The sequence below is a fragment of the Aquarana catesbeiana genome, linkage group LG02 (genome assembly GCF_042186555.1).
Source record: "Aquarana catesbeiana isolate 2022-GZ linkage group LG02, ASM4218655v1, whole genome shotgun sequence".
Lineage (NCBI taxonomy): Eukaryota > Metazoa > Chordata > Amphibia > Anura > Ranidae > Aquarana > Aquarana catesbeiana.
In genome coordinates, this window is record NC_133325.1 from 31,256,256 (window position 1) to 31,274,354 (window position 18,099).

An 18,099-nucleotide genomic window follows, 5' to 3' on the forward strand; every position below is an offset into this window, starting at 1 on the left:
ATTCAGACACAGAACCCTGACCTGGCCCCGACCCATCTCTCCCCTGATTGGCTAGCTCACTTTGATTGACAGCGCCATTGGCTGCTGCTGCTGTGTATCAACCAATCAGGGGGGAGAATCTTGGACGGCTGAGACACTCATGGACATCGCTGGACAGAGAGGGATCCCAGGTAAGTGTTATGCCGCGTACACACGATCGGACATTCCCACAGCAAAATCCTGGATTTAATTCCGACGGATGTTGGCTCAAACTTGTCTTACATACACACGGTCGCACAAATGTTGTCGGAAATTCCGAACGTCAAGAACGCGGTGACGTACAACACGTACGACGAGCCGTGCGGCTCTTCTGCTTGATTCTGAGCATGCGTGGAATTCTGTGCCTTGGAATTGTGCACACACGATCGGAATTTCCGACAACGGATTTTGTTGTCGGAAAATTTGAGAACCAGCTCTCAAATTTTTGTTGTCGCAAATTCCTACAACAAATGTCCGATGGAGCCTACACACGGTCGAAATCTCCGACAACAAGCTCACATCGAACATTTGTTGTCGGAAATTCCGACCGTGTGTACGCGGCATTAGGGGGGCTGCTACACACAGAAGGCTTTTTATCTTAATGCATAGAATGAAAAAAAAAACTTTCTGCCTTTACAACCACTTTAAATTTCCGTACGCCTGTGAAATGGTGACAAAGTTCAGTACCCTATATTTTCTATAGGCAACACTTTAAAGGCCCCCTATACGTCATCAGTTGAGTTTTTTTAGGTCTAGTGATAGAAATTTTGCTCTCACTCCGACATGCGTATATGTAACACGTGTATCGCAATCAGCGTTTTCATATGTAGACACCCCGACGCCTGAGTTTACGTTCGTACATGTGTATATGTGGGGGTAGGGGGGCATCAAAAAATTGGGGGGGGGGGGTTTATGTGCTTGGGTGTAACTTTTTTACAATTAATTTTTTTTTTTCTACTTCACTTTTTTTTCATCACATGGGGGGGCAAAAAGTCCCCTATGTGATGATTTTTGGTGACAGGTTCTCTTTTAGGAGACATCCAGCATCCAAGACTCTGGATGTCTCTCTTGTGCTCCACTGATTTTAATGCAGTGCAGATCACATTGCATTACATTCTTTCCTGGCCATGCTCGGACACCGAGAGCCGGAAGTGACATCAAACAAGGCGCTTTCTTGGTCTGCTCCCTTCCCCATTACCCGGGGGCATCTGCTTTGTCGGTCCCGGGCCTGCAGATGTACAAGTGGAGCCTGGGATACATGGTGGGGGCGTGAGCCATTACTAGGGGTGCAAGTAATCGGACGGCAGCACAGAAACTGGGAATGTGTGTGTTATACCCCTCACTGTCAGGTCCGTACGACTTGGCAGCGGAAGGGTTAAAGCTTCATTACTACATATTACCTGATCTATTATGCTATGTCACCAATGTTTTGTCCCTTTAAATTCTTGGTTTTACCATCAAAGTCCTTCCAGCACAACACAATGTTTTCTGATGTGGCCTAAGCATCATGCCATAAATGGATCTAGAATCCTATGCATTCATAGTTAGTTTTGTCTTGTGGAATAAGTCTTTAGTGCTGGGTTCAGTTTGTCCATTTGAATATAGCAATCAAAATTTGCTGGGAATATTTTATAGATTCTCTATTCCTCCCTCAGGGAGACGTGTGGATGTGGTTACACCAGAGGATTCCATGCCATCTCAAGTCCTAATATACCACCTGAAACCAAGTGGGATCCTCAGAAGCATGTCGAAGAATTCCCCAGCGATTCACATGGGGACATGACATTTACAGGAACCACCAGGACCTGGGCCAAGGTGAATTAAACATTCTGAATTTCTCTATGCTTAAAGCTTGTTGGGTGGTTAGGGAAATACTGTATACAGTATAAGACTAGACTGCCACATTCTATCAGATTAAGGGTTGGGTTTACACATCTTGCTTTATAAGTTACTTTAGACTCTGTTTCTCCACAGTATGTGCGAGCATCCTGCGACACTCATCCCAGAATATTGTTTAAGTTGATGACAGAGCAGTGGGAGCTTCGTGTACCAAATCTTCTCATATCTGTGACAGGGGGAGCCAAAAACTTCAACATCAGTCCAAGGCTAAAGACTCAGTTCAGTCGGGGCCTTGTGAAGGCTGCGCAAAGCACAGGTAATGGGCCTTCTACAATGAGCACATCATCCTTGTGTTTCTTCTGTCCTCACTTTTAATGCTTGGTAGAAACACTTTATAATCACAATTTGCAGTGGCTATAGTACCTTGAAAAAAAGTATTCACACCCCTTGAAATTTTTCACATTTTGTCATGTTACAACCAAAAACTTAAATATATTTTATTGGGATTTTATGTGATAGACCGACACAAAGTGGCACATAACTGTGAAGTGGAAGGAAAATTATAAATTGTTTTGAACACTTTTTACAAATATATATGTGAAAAAGTGTGGCGAGCATTTATATCCAGCCCCCCTGAGTCAATATTTTGTAGAACCGCCTTTCACTGCAATTAGTGAAATTAGAGTGAAATTTTTGCCCATTCTTCTTTGCAAAATATCTCAAGCTCTGTCAGATTGGACGGAGAGCGTCTGTGAACAGCAATTTTCAAATCTTGCCACAGATTCTCAAATTGATTTAGGTCTGGACTTTGACTGGGCCATTCTAACACAAGAATATGCTTTGATCCAAACCATTCCAGTGTAGCTCTGGCTGTATGTTTAGGGTCGTTGTGCTGCTGGAAGGTGAACCTCTGCTCAAGTCTTTTGCAGACTCCAACAGGTTTTCTTCTAAGATTTCCCTGTATTTGGCTCCATCCATCTTCCCATCAACTCTGACCAGCTTTTCTTTCCCTGCTGAAGAAAATCATCTCCACATCATGATGCTGCCACCACCATGTTTCACAGTGTGGATGGTGTGTTCAGGGTGATGTGCAGTGTTAGTTTTCCGCCACACATAGCGTTTTGCTTTTAGGCCAACAAGTTCAATTTTGGTCTCATCTGACCAGAGCACCTTCTTCCACATGTTTGCTGTGTCCCCCACATGGCTTCTCGCAAACTGCAAACAGGACTTTTTATGACTTTCTTTTAACAATGTCTTTCTTCTTGCCACTCTTCCATAAAGGCCAGATTTGTGGAGAGCACGACTAATAGTTGTCCTGTGGACAGATTCTCCCACCTGAGCTGTGGATCTCTGCAGCTCCTCCAGAGTTACCATGGAGCTCTTGGCTGCTTCTCTGATGAATGCTCTCCTTGCCTGTCAGTTTAGGTGGATGGCCATGTCTTTGTAGGTCTGCAGTTGGGCCATACTCTTTCCATTTTCGGATGGTGGATTGAACAGAGCTCCATGAGATGTTCAAAGCTTGGGGTATTTTTTTATAACCTGACCCTGCTTTAAACTTCTCCACAACTTTATCCCTGACCTGTCTGGTGTGTTCCTTGGCCTTCATGATGCTGTTTGTTCACTAAGGTTCTCTAACAAACCTCTAAGGGCTTCACAGAACAGCTGTATTTATACTGAGATTAAACTACACACAGGTGGACTAATTTACTAATTAGGTGACTTCTGAAGGCAATTGGTTTCACTAGATTTTAGTTAGGGGTATCGGAGTAAAGGGGCCAGTGGCGTATCCAGGGTATGGCAGATATGGCAAGTGCCATGGGCGCCATGTGAAGGGGGCGCTCATGAGCGGTTGGGAAGCAAGGCACTTATCACATACTTGCCAGCAACAGTTAGCCCTCATGCACACAGGCTGTTAAAAAAACGTTATGAAAACGCCAGTATCTTTGCAGTGATTTTTTTAAACTTTTTTCAGCGTTATAACATAGACAGGCCTTTTTAAGCTGCAAAAAAAGTTCAAAAAAGCAGCTGTAAAAACGTCCGTGTGCATGAGGACTTACAGTTTTGTTGGCACATTCACGGGTTTTGGACCTGCGGCCGTCCCGGGTTGTTTCCAGAAAAATCATTTTTGGGCATGGATGAACTGGGCTGAGGTGTCTGACCCCCCCCCCTAAAAAACTTGAACCGCTCCGCTCTCACCCGGCGCCGCCCACACAGTGTGCTGGGAGGGATGTAGCAGCCAGCTACGAGCTAAATAGATAGCAGGGGAGTCCTAGCCAATCAGTGCTCTCAGAAGTGTCAGCTGACTGCCATCACATGACGAGAGAGATGGCTGCCACCTGTTGCATGTTGCTAATGGTTCCCTCAGTCCTGAGGGCGCAGAGCTCGGAGGTGTCTGTCACCCACTCTCTGGGAGCCTCAGCGGGGGAGGGAGATCATAGATAAGGCGAGGACAGGAGAAGGTGGGAGCTCATTACAGAGCTGATACCAGGAGGAGCTCCCGTTGTTTGTGACATGTAATGAGGATGGAGGAGTGTTTGTGACATGTAATGAGGATGGAGGAGTGTTTGTGACATGTAATGAGGATGGAGGAGTGTTTGTGACATGTAATGAGGATGGAGGAGTGTTTGTGACATGTAATGAGGATGGAGGAGTGTTTGTGACATGTAATGAGGATGGAGGAGTGTTTGTGACATGTAATGAGGATGGAGGAGTGTTTGTGACATGTAATGAGGATGGAGGAGTGTTTGTGACATGTAATGAGGATGGAGGAGTGTTTGTGACATGTAATGAGGATGGAGGAGTGTTTGTGACATGTAATGAGGATGGAGGAGTGTTTGTGACATGTAATGAGGATGGAGGAGTGTTTGTGACATGTAATGAGGATGGAGGAGTGTTTGTGACATGTAATGAGGATGGAGGAGTGTTTGTGACATGTAATGAGGATGGAGGAGTGCTCATGGCAAAGGTGATATCAGGAGATGGGTCTCTCTCTCACACTGTGTCACAGCTGCAGAAGTCTAAGCAGCAGCAGCTCACCCGTCCTGTATACAGATCAGCCAGCACCCACACTGGTTAGAGAATTATTCCCCTCGCTCTTCTCTTTATCTATTTACACTGCACACAGGACAGGGAGCACACTGATGATTAGACTTCTGGAAGACGCTGCAAGAGTGTGACATAGTATTGCCGATGATTTGATTGGTTTGGTTTTTATACGGCCTTTCAGGATTTGGGCTGGTCAGGCCTGGATCTTCACAGACTTTTTAACCATTTATTATCTTACTAATTGTGCTTGGAAAATAGACTGTTGGTAAGCCAGAAACTGCAGTCTTTGAGATCCTGTATTATGTCTGCAGTCTCTGATCATCTCCTGTAGTATGTCTGCAGTCTCTGATCATCTCCTGTAGTATGTCTGCAGTCTCTGATCATCTCCTGTAGTATGTCTGCAGTCTCTGATCATCTCCTGTATTATGTCTGCAGTCTCTGATCATCTCCTGTATTATGTCTGCAGTCTCTGATCATCTCCTGTAGTATGTCTGCAGTCTCTGATCATCTCCTGTAGTATGTCTGCAGTCTCTGATCATCTCCTGTACTATGTCTGCAGTCTCTGATCATCTCCTGTATTATGTCTGCAGTCTCTGATCATCTCCTGTACTATGTCTGCAGTCTCTGATCATCTCCTGTACTATGTCTGCAGTCTCTGATCATCTCCTGTATTATGTCTGCAGTCTCTGATCATCTCCTGTACTATGTCTGCAGTCTCTGATCATCTCCTGTACTATGTCTGCAGTCTCTGATCATCTCCTGTACTATGTCTGCAGTCTCTGATCATCTCCTGTACTATGTCTGCAGTCTCTGATCATCTCCTGTACTATGTCTGCAGTCTCTGATCATCTCCTGTACTATGTCTGCAGTCTTTGATCATCTCCTGTACTATGCCTGCAGTCTCTGATCATCTCCTGTACTATGTCTGCAGTCTCTGATCATCTCCTGTACTATGTCTGCAGTCTTTGATCATCTCCTGTACTATGTCTGCAGTCTTTGAGATCCTGTATTATGTCTGCAGTCTCTGATCATCTCCTGTACTATGTCTGCAGTCTCTGATCATCTCCTGTACTATGTCTGCAGTCTCTGATCATCTCCTGTACTATGCCTGCAGTCTCTGATCATCTCCTGTACTATGTCTGCAGTCTTTGATCATCTCCTGTACTATGCCTGCAGTCTCTGATCATCTCCTGTACTATGTCTGCAGTCTTTGATCATCTCCTGTACTATGTCTGCAGTCTTTGAGATCCTGTATTATGTCTGCAGTCTCTGATCATCTCCTGTACTATGTCTGCAGTCTCTGATCATCTCCTGTACTATGTCTGCAGTCTCTGATCATCTCCTGTACTATGCCTGCAGTCTCTGATCATCTCCTGTACTATGCCTGCAGTCTCTGATCATCTCCTGTACTATGTCTGCAGTCTTTGATCATCTCCTGTACTATGTCTGCAGTCTTTGAGATCCTGTATTATGTCTGCAGTCTCTGATCATCTCCTGTACTATGTCTGCAGTCTCTGATCATCTCCTGTACTATGTCTGCAGTCTCTGATCATCTCCTGTACTATGCCTGCAGTCTCTGATCATCTCCTGTACTATGTCTGCAGTCTTTGATCATCTCCTGTACTATGCCTGCAGTCTCTGATCATCTCCTGTACTATGTCTGCAGTCTTTGATCATCTCCTGTACTATGTCTGCAGTCTTTGAGATCCTGTATTATGTCTGCAGTCTCTGATCATCTCCTGTACTATGTCTGCAGTCTCTGATCATCTCCTGTACTATGTCTGCAGTCTCTGATCATCTCCTGTACTATGTCTGCAGTCTCTGATCATCTCCTGTACTATGTCTGCAGTCTTTGATCATCTCCTGTACTATGCCTGCAGTCTCTGATCATCTCCTGTACTATGTCTGCAGTCTCTGATCATCTCCTGTACTATGCCTGCAGTCTCTGATCATCTCCTGTACTATGCCTGCAGTCTCTGATCATCTCCTGTACTATGTCTGCAGTCTCTGATCATCTCCTGTACTATGTCTGCAGTCTCTGATCATCTCCTGTACTATGTCTGCAGTCTCTGATCATCTCCTGTACTATGTCTGCAGTCTTTGAGATCCTGTATTATGTCTGCAGTCTTTGATCATCTCCTGTACTATGTCTGCAGTCTCTGATCATCTCCTGTACTATGTCTGCAGTCTCTGATCATCTCCTGTACTATGTCTGCAGTCTCTGATCATCTCCTGTACTATGTCTGCAGTCTCTGATCATCTCCTGTACTATGTCTGCAGTCTTTGATCATCTCCTGTACTATGCCTGCAGTCTCTGATCATCTCCTGTACTATGTCTGCAGTCTCTGATCATCTCCTGTACTATGCCTGCAGTCTCTGATCATCTCCTGTACTATGCCTGCAGTCTCTGATCATCTCCTGTACTATGTCTGCAGTCTCTGATCATCTCCTGTAGTATGTCTGCAGGCTCTGATCATCTCCTGTATTATGTCTGCAGGCTCTGATCATCTCCTGTATTATGTCTGCAGTCTCTGATCATCTCCTGTACTATGTCTGCAGTCTCTGATCATCTTCTGTACTATGTCTGCAGTCTCTGATCATCTCTGTAGTATGTCTGCAGTCTCTGATCATCTCCTGTATTATGTCTGCAGTCTCTGATCATCTTCTGTACTATGTCTGCAGTCTCTGATCATCTCCTGTAGTATGTCTGCAGTCTCTGATCATCTCCTGTATTATGTCTGCAGTCTCTGATCATCTCCTGTACTACGTCTGCAGTCTCTGATTATATCCTGTACTATGTCTGCAGTCTCTGATCATCTCCTCCGGTAATATACATATTTATATACATACATACACACACACACACACACACACACACACACACAAAGACATACAGTTACACTGACATCATACTGATATGTATGTCAGTGTATGTTAACGATTATGTGTGTGCATTGAGTGTGTGTGTCATTGTTTTTGTATGAGTTACTGTGTGCACCAATGTATTTTAATGACTGTGAGTGCCAGTGTTGGTATCATCAGTGATTTTTGTATCAGTGTGTGCCTGCGGACCATTATGTGTGTGCTGAGTGTAGAAACAGAAAAAAATGAGTTTGAGCACATCATAGACCAGTTTGCATTAGTGAAAGCAAGGAAGGTGCAGTTGTAATTTTTATGTAGTACTAATCCATAATTTGTTAATTGAAAGATTAAGGAGCTTGACTTGTCATTTTGTTAGCTGTCTTTTCTGCTAAGGTTATCTGAAAGATGGGTTTCAAATGTTTTGACAGGGGCGCAGTTTCAGTGCTTGCCATAGGCGCCATTTTCACTAGATACGCCTCTGAAAGGGGCTGAATACAAATGCACGCCACACTTTTCAAATATTTATTTGTAAAAATTTGGAAAAACATTTATCATTTTCCTTCCACTTCACAATTATGTGCCACTTTGGGTTGGTGTAACATATAAAATCCCAATAAAATACATTTACGTTTTTGGTTGTAACTTGACAAAATGTGGAAAATTTCAAGGGGTGTGAATACTTTTTTCAAGGCACTGTAATAAGGAAAGGATAGACTATTTTAGGCCAACGTTTAACTTTGCTAGATAGAGTGTCCACATGCAGAGCTAAGACTTGAAGCTTAAAGTGGATTTAACAGTAACTTTACAAGTCTATAAGAATACCATCCTGACTTGTCGTAATATACAGCAATTTTGTAATTTTTTTAGAAAATCTCCATCTCCACAATTCATATGAAGTCTGTCTAGCACTCATAGGCATCCCATAGGTTAACGTTAATATGGGGGCATATACAGAACTGGGCTACCTCAAACCCCTGCTTTTTTTTTTTTTAATGCGGAGCTGTTTTTGTGTGGTGCTTTTTAAGTGCTTACATGTGTTACTATGCATGCCTATACAATGTGCGTTTTTCAGAAACCAAAGATGAACCTGCACCTCACCGAAAAAAAAACAAAAAAACATGCTCATCATGTATATACATTGTATGACTAAAAGTTTGTGGGCTCCTGAACATCACTTTTACATAAGCTTATTGGACAACCGGTTCCAAAACCATGGGCAATAATATGGAGTTGTCTCCTTTTTTGCTGCTTTAACATCCACTACTTTTCTCAGAAGGCTTTCCATGGAGTTTGTCTATGGAAATATTTGTCCATTCAGCTAAAAGAGCCATCAGCCTTCCAATCCATCCCAAAGGTGATCAGAAGAGTCAGAAGAGTTTAAAGTGGAGTTCCACCCAAAAGTGGAACTTCCACTTATACGCTTCCTCTCCCACACTTCCACGGGGACCTGTTTTTGACAGGTTCCCTTCCCCCACTTCCGAAGACAGGCCGCGTCCCGATCTCCCGGAAATTTGTCCCCCTCCTCCTTCCCCCGCCACCGGGCCAATTAGAAAGTGCAGAACGCTTTGCGCATGTGCAGTAGGGAACTAGCTGTGAAGCCAAAAGGCTTACAATTCCGGGTTCCCTTAACTGGAATGACGGTGGCAGCATCCGGGAGTCAATCCAAAGATGCTCCCTGGACAGGTAAGTGCTCTAATATTAAAAGTCAGCAGCTACAGTATTTGTAGCTGCTGACTTTTAATTTTTTTTTCACCCAGGCTGGACCTCCTCTTTAAAGTGGGGTTCCACCCAAAAAAACAAAAATACCTGAAAAATTCTAAAAAAAAACAAAAAACATTTGGATATTTTTTTTTTTTTACTTACCTCTAAATGCCTGTTGCTAGGTGGTCCCTCGTAGTCTGCCTCTTCCTTTGCCTGGGCTGGTGACATCACTTCCCCCTCGGCACAGGATGGGCTCGGCTCTGCTCCCTCCCTCCTGTCAATCATCTGGGACCCATTACAGGTCCCAGGTGATTGAGCGGCCAATCACGGCGCGCGGCGCCGCTCGCGCATGCGCAGTGGGTGCCAGGCTGTGAAGCCACAGCCCGGCGCCCACAATTGAAATGCCGGTGCCGACGAGCGGAGGGGGGGGACGAGCGGGGCTTCGATCCCCCGCATCGCTGGACCCTGGGACAGGTAAGTGTCCAATTAAAAGTCAGCAGCTGCAGTATTTGTAGCTGCTGACTTTTAATTTTTTTTTTTTAATTGACCCCCTGGGTGGACCTCCTCTTTAAGTTAGGGTTTTGTGCAGGCCAATCAAGTTCCCCCACACCAAACTCATTAAATTGCTTGTAAAGGATTTTTTAAAATAATAAATAACATGTTATTGTAGATATTGGGTGGGATAACTCGTTATAAATTCCGTCACAATCCCCAATAAAAATCATTGGTCAAGAGAGATGCGCCCCCATGTCCGTTCAACAAAGAGACTATGGGAAATGGGGATTTTTAAGTGGTCAAAATACACCAAAAAACTAAATGAAAATACAGAGAAAAAGTCTATTTTTATTTTACAGATTAAAAGTTGTATCACTAATATGAAAACTTTTAATTGCAGCTACAAGAACATGGTGAAAATATCTATACACCAATGAGCAAGAAAAACGAAGAGCAAATTTATCGACACATTTCACCCAAATAGAGCTTCCTCGTGATTCACTTTGTTTTTCAATCTTTGTAATACTGTAGCTAGAGGGAAAAAAATAAGAAAGCACAAAACTGTCAATGACAGATGTTCTTAATAAGGAGAAAGCACAGTACTAGCATAAATATAATGTTTACCAAGGGGATATTAAATAAATTTATGTCTAAAAGTCCAACAGGTGCACCAACCAAGCAAAATCACCCTGATGGAGGGGCCAGTCTATTTGAAAATATATGGGTATGAAACAAATCAAAGAGGAGCCAACCCTTCTTTAACTAGTACTGTGCCTTGTCCTTATTAAGAACATATGTCATTGACAGCTTTGTGCTTTTTGATTTTTTTTTATTCTAGCTACAATATTGCAAAAATGTAAAACAAAGTGGATCCTGAGGAAGTTCTATTTGGGCAAAACACGTCGATCCATTTGCTCTTCGATTTCCTTGCTCGTTGGTGTATAGATATTTTCATTATGTTTTTGCAGTTGCAATTAAATGTTTTTATATAAATTATACAACTTTTAATCTGTAAAACTAAAAATAGACTTTGTATCTGTATTATTTATTTTGCTTTTTGGTGTACTTTGACCACTTAAAAATCCCCATTTCCCATAGTCTCCTTGTTGGAGGGACATGGGGCACTTCTCTCTCTTGACCAATAAACAACATGATATACTTACCTGCTCTGTGTAATGGTTTCGCACAGAGCAACCCCCCGATCCACCTCTGCTGGGGTCCCCCGCCGGCGCTCCTTGCTCCTCCCCCCATCATGTGCCCCTATAGCAAGCTGCTGAGTGACATCAGCTGACAGCCGACTGTAGCCCGCTGTTGAACAGGTCACAGAAATGCAAAAAAAAAGTGCACTCCTGTGACTTACAGGAGAAGTATGACCAAATGAGCTTTGGCCCTACTTCTCCTTTTAATAATATCTTAAAGTGATTGTAAACGATCACCTTGTAAAACAACCCATTCAGTTTACAATAGCAATGAAAGGCACAACAATTATGTATAGATATAAAAAAACATAACATAAATACTTTTTTCCTTTTTTATAAGTGATCACTTTCCCTCTGTTCTCAGCTGCTGGGGAGCAGGCGGAATAGCCAGTGCAGCTAGAGAACTGACCACACTTTACTCTCATGCCTAGTGTGGTCAGTTTTTAATAGGAAAGCAGAGGGCCTGGCAGGACCACCAGGGATTTCACACAAAGGAAGCAATACAAAAAGAACAGGATACTTTTTCATACAAGTACATAGTACAGCAGGCACATATCAGGAATATGAAATGTTAGGTTTACATATTCTTTAATGAAGCTGACTTTGTGCACAAGGTCACTGCTATGCTTGGACAGAAAAGGGACCCTCACCAAACTGTTACCACAAAGTAAAGCAGTGGTAAACTCTAGGAATAAAAACATTTCCCCCCAGCAAGGCAATATCATAATGTGCGAGTATGTACCGCATACTCGCACATTATGAAAGTACAAAAAAACCCTAACCACTAAATTGAAAGGACTATAATGGTACCAATAAAGTAAATAAGTGTCAAAATATTTATTTATACAAGATTGAAATGTAATAAACATGATAAATGTACACATGTACCACAAACATAACATCAAATTGACAATAAAATGCCGCGTACACACGGTCGGACTTTTCGGCTACAAAAGTCCGACAGCCTGTCCGACAGACTTTCGACTGACTTTTGGCGGACTTTTGGCGGACTTGCGGCAGACTTTCTTACGAACGGACTTGCCTACATACGATCACATAAAAGTCCGACGGATTCGTACGTGATGACGTACACCGGACTAAAATAAGGAAGTTGATAGCCAGTAGCCAATAGCTGCCCTGGCGTGGGTTTTTGCCCGTCGGACTAGCATACAGACGAGTGGATTTCTGGATCCGGCGTAGTTATGACGTAAAGATTTGAAGCATGTTTCAAATCTAAAGTCCGTCAGATTTGCGGCTGGAAAAGTCCGCTGAAAGTCCAGGGAAGCCCACACACGATCGGATTGTCAGCCGTATTTTGTCCGTCGGCGTCTGTCGGACTTTTGTAGACGAAAAGTCCGACCGTGTGTACGCGGCATTAGTGTTGATTCTTACCAACCCCACAGCAGTAGGGGATGAGCGACTTGCTTATGTTTCGACGCAGATTGCATTTTACGGGACCTAGCCCGCTTCTTCAGGAAAATTTATCGCAGTCAAACACTAGAATAAGAAATATTATAATGGAAATTTCAATAAAAATTTTTTAATGATAAAAAAAAGAAATATTATAAACATAAATTCCAATCTCATTCTATCAATCAGTATAATTTCTCAATGACTTTGTTGCCTCATACCTCGGAATATATACAGGAACATATGAATGGAGTCAGAACATGTGATCTTCATACAGTCAACTGTTGCCACCTTCTGGTCATATGGGATAGTCCACACTCTTTAAAGGAGACCAAGCACCTATTTATCATTTCATATTAACATCTGAAAAGATATATCAGATGAATCTCCTGATAATGGGACATTAGGAAAGACTTACCTTAAAACTAAGCTCTCCAGCGGTGTGCTGTCACAGATGAATAGGCTTCCATGTTCACCCAGTCTTCCTTCCGGGTTCATGGACTCCGGCTGTCTGACTGGCCGCACAGCAGTGACGTCACTCCCGCGCATGTGTAAAATCATTTGAGATATTGATCTATTTAAAGAGGGAGTCCCGCGAAAAAAGTAAATGTAAAAGTCAGCAGCTACAAATACTGCAGCTGCTGACTTTTAAAATAAGGACACTCACCTGTCCCAGGTTCCAGCGATGTCGGCACCCGAGACCGAATCATCCCTCGGTCCTCGGGTGCTGCCGCCGCCATTCTCTGTAAGAGAATCGAGAAGTGAAGCGCTGCGGCTTCACTTCCTGGTTCCCTACTATGCATGCGCAAGCCGTGCCGTGCTTCCTAACTGGTCCCCGCTGTCTCTGGGACCCGTGTGTGTCCCAGCAGACAGCGTGGTGGGCACGGGAAGAGGCATAGACTCCCGTGGGAGTCTATGCCGGAAGTGGACCTTAGACAGGTATCTGCACCCCCCCCCCCCCCCGAAAGGTGCCAAATGTGACACCGGAGGGGGGGGAGGTTCAATTTTTGTGTGAACCTCCGCTTTAAAATATATATTGCACGTACATCAAATACAGTTAGAACCAGCCTTTTTGTAACATACCATATATACTCGAGTATAAGCCGAGTTTTTCAGCACATTTTTTGTGCTGAAAATGCCCCCCTCGGCTTATACTCCAGTCAAGCACTTTTCTGCAGCAGAGAATGACATTTTCCAAACTGATTTTGGGGCCCCGTATCTCGGGGCCACTTGGTGCTAGGAACCCTAAATTTGGTGTGGAAACCCAGTGGAACTAGCACTACAACATAGTACCAAGTGGCCCCAAGATACGGGGCCCCAAAGTCGGTTAGGAAAATGTCATTCTCTGCTGCAGAAAAGTCCTTGACATTTTCCGAGATATGGGGCCTCAAAGTCAGTCAACTGTGTCCATCTGCAGAAATGTCATTTCGGGACCCTTTGGGTTCAGAGACCCCAAATTTTGGCTGCAGCTAGGGGGCTTCTAGGAACCCTTAACTACCGAGTTTGAAGTTCGGGGGACCTATGGCTGCAAATGGGCACAGTGAAGCATGCAAATGGGCACAGTGAGGCTGCAAATGGCCATTGTTGATCCTCTTTTCCACTTACAGTAGCTGCGCATTTCTCACCCTAGGCTTATACTCGAGTCAATAAGTTTTCCCAGTTTTTTGTGGTAAAATTAGGTGCCTCGGCTTATATTCGGGTCGGCTTATACTTGAGTATATACGGTAGTACAAGACATGCCGAGCAGCTCTGTGTTGCGATCTCACCACTGCTTCATTCGCTAGACATCAGAATATCATCCTAGCTTCAACATACAGTCACCGTCTAGAAACACCCCGACGTGTTTCGGCACTTCCAACTTTGTCACGAAGTTGGAAGTGACGAAACACGTCGGTACGTGGCTACACGGCGATTGTATGTTGAAGCTGGGATGGTGTTCTGATGTCTAGCGAATGAAGCAGTGGTGAGATCGGAACACAGAGCTGCTCGGCATGTCTTGTACTATGTTACTAAAAGGCTGGTTTAACTGTATTTGATGTACGTGCAATATATATTTTGAATGAATCAATATCTCAAATGATTTTACATTATTGGAGGCTCTGTTTCTCCCTCTATTTTATACATGTGGAGTCAAACCCGGGCATTTGAGTGGCGTTTTACAGCAGCTGTTCAATATAATCTTTGAGCTTGTTTGCCAAACACGAGAGTGAATGACAACATCATCGGGTGAGCTTGTTTCTTAATGGGAGTCAATCTCCCATTCATCACTGTGGTGGAGGAACTGGTGTCATCATATTGTTTTTGCACTCTTCACTAAGGAATGTCTTTTTGATGTGGATTCACACGACTTTCTCATTATTCAATATATATATGAAACTTTTTTTAACCGAATATTTTATTTATATTTTTTTTTTTCATTATTAAGGACATTTTTTGTCTTTTTTGGACACATTTAAGAGCCCTACTGTGGATTATATTATATATATACTGTTATATATTTATGTTTTTTATCTCTTGTTAAGCTTTATTACAGGCTTACCTGTAGGTAAATATAAAAGCAGAGGGTTTACGACCACTTTATAAGAGCACCATTGTCTAAAATATCTTTGCATAATGCAGCATCAACAGTACCCTTCATCGGAAACACCTGAACTCAAACATTTGGAGAGGTGTGCATAATTTTTTTTACCATATAGTTTAGTAAGTAAGTAAGTGGGTGATGATATGGGTAGACATAGAGGATGGCAGAGCAGAGGGAGAGATGACCCAAGATCTAGGAGGTCTTTTTTTTCCTATAGTCATCTTCAGCACCTTTTGTTCCATACAGGGGCCTGGATCATCACTGGAGGGTCTCACGCTGGGGTCATGAAGCACGTCGGTGAGGCCATACGAGATTTCGGTGGAGGCGAAAATGACTCTGAGATTGTGCTGATAGGCATTGCCACTTGGGGCATCGTCCACAACCGAAAATCACTGCTCAGCGAAGCGGTAAGAAGTATACATATTCTACACAACCTATAGAACATTACTTAGTATATTACTATAGAAATACTAGCTGCCATTACCATAGGCTGATGATCACACAATAGTCACTTTCTGATGGTAAAATGCTTTTCACAGAAACAAAATCCTGTGTGCTGTAGGATTGTGAATTCTGACTTTTCTTTATGGAAGACAAGACACAAGATTTAGGAATTAGTGAAAAGCCATGTATCTGTTATTCAGCTTAGAACAAAATTTTCATTAAAATTCTAACTCTAGCACAGGGTTTCTCAACTCCAGTCATCAAGGCGCCCCAACAGGTCATGTTTTCAGCATTTCCCTCAGATGAAATGGCTGTGGTAATTATTAAGGGAGTGAAACTGATCAAATCACCTGTGCAAAATAAAGAAAAACCTGAAAACATGACCTGTTGGGGCGCCTTGAGGACTGGAATTGAGCAACACTGCTCTAGCAGATCCTGCACCTTGAACCATCCTATATGGCATCCAGCAGATCCTGCATTTTGAACCACCCTATGGCAGTGGACTCTTAATACAAATATTTCTAGCTGGCTGCTATGCCCTCCCCCAGAATCCTTATAAGCTGCTAAGCTAAAATATTTGATGCGGCCTGCCCTGCACTGCACAACCCTTATGTCAGCTCTGGAGATTTGTGATTTCCATTTTTTCATTTGTTCCAGCAGAGCATTGGGATCCACTAGGGATAAGTGTCCTTTCAGTTACGTTATAGCTGCAGCCCCCAGACCTATACCACTGCCAGATCCAACCAGAGCTGCCAGCAATTCCACCTACAGTGCTTTGAAAAAGTATTTATACCCAGGGCTATCTTTAATCTTGACTGGACCCTGGGCAAACATTCTTGGGCCCCCTCCTCCACACAATTTCGCTATCCACATGCTTTGAGACATACAGTAAATAGCAGCTAGACTCAAATTCAGCTTACTGATTCAGATCAGGCAGTGATTGCGATTGGTTGCCAGAGGTTACAGTGTATCATTACCGCTCACTGACTGGCTGCTAGATGTTACAGCACACATTATGGCTCACTGTTATTTTCTAGAGGTTACAGCACATGACTTCTTCTTGTTGATTGGTTGCTAGAGATTACTGTACATCAATACTGCTCACTGAGGGATTACTAGATGTTACTTAACATCTATACCACTCACTAATTGGTTGTTAGAGGTACTGCACATTATTACTGCTCATTGATTGGTTGCAAGAGGTTAGTGCACAGCATTACTGCTCACTGATTGGTTGCTAAAGGTTACAGCACATCCTCACTGCCTGCCTGCGAATTCACATGCACCAAAATTTAGGATGCTGTGGCACCATGTTATTTTGAAGAAGGGTTCCACCTCCAATTTACTTACTTTTGCAGAACAGGCTGATGTTAAGCTTAATGACCACAGTTGTAGGCAGGATTTTCAAGCATGCTCCTTTACCTCCCCAGTGGGTAGCATTCAGCAGAAGTAATAGTGGGAAAGGGGGACATGATATACATATGAATGCCACCTCTATTTACATATCAATGCCGCGGTCCATGACTACCGTATTTATCGGCGTATAACACGCACTTTTTTCCCCTTAAAATCAGGGGAAAATCGCGGGTGCGTGTTATACGCCGATCCCCTGCGATCCCCCGCTGACAGACCTAAAAAATCGCTGACCACGATTTGAAAATGGCGCCGCCGGCACCGAAATACACAGAGCCGGTCCTCGGCTCTTCTCGGCCACTTTCGGCTTCACTCGACGCCGCCCGAACCTAGCCGAGTGTACTCGGCTAGGTTCGGATAGCTCCGCTCACAGTCACGCCCATCCCGGGCGGGACTACGAGTGGAGGCGAAAGTGAACGAGAGCCGCCGAGAAGAGCGGACCGGCTCTGTGTATTTCGACGCCGGCGGCGCCATTTTCAAATCGCGGTCGCGATTTTGAAGCCCAGGATGGCAGGGGATCACTGGGGAAGGCTGCACTGGGGAAGGCTGCACTGGGGAAGGCTGCACTGGGGAAGGCTGCACTGACAAGGCTGCACTGGGGAAGGCTGCACTGACAATGCTGCACTGGGAAAGGCTGCACTGGGGAAGGCTGCACTGACAATGCTGCACTGGGGAAGGCTGCACTGGGGAAGGCTGCACTGACAATGCTGCACTGGGGAAGGCTGCACTGACAAGGCTGCACTGACAAGGCTGCACTGACATGGCTGCACTGACATGGCTGCACTGAGAAGGCTGCACTGAGAAGGCTGCAATGATGGGCATTTAAATGTAAGTTTTTTTCCCTTCAACTTCCCTCCTAAAAGTTTTTTTTCCTTAAAATTCCCTCCTAAATTGGGGTGCGTGTTATACACCGATAAATACGGTATTTACATATTAATGCAGGTTATTTTCATGTAAACACAGGGTCTGCAGGTGAGTCATCTGTACATGGCAATAGGGCAGAGCTGGGCAGCAGCAGCAGAAGTTTTCACTGAGATATTGGGACCTAGCATGGGACTAAAACTTCAAGAGATAAGGGAATTTAAACTGGGA

The 18,099-nt window shown here is 43.9% G+C and overlaps 1 protein-coding gene across 1 annotated transcript in view; it reads left to right on the plus strand.

The window, feature by feature from the left end:
- LOC141126762 (transient receptor potential cation channel subfamily M member 2-like) overlaps nt 1-18,099 on the plus strand; it is a 216,994-nt gene that overhangs the window by 13,379 nt on the left and 185,516 nt on the right. Inside the window, exons 3-5 of the mRNA XM_073612743.1 lie at nt 1,674-1,833; nt 1,993-2,173; nt 15,397-15,557. Of these exons, the coding sequence (XP_073468844.1) occupies nt 1,674-1,833; nt 1,993-2,173; nt 15,397-15,557 (502 nt within the window). The remainder of the gene's footprint in view (nt 1-1,673; nt 1,834-1,992; nt 2,174-15,396; nt 15,558-18,099) is intronic.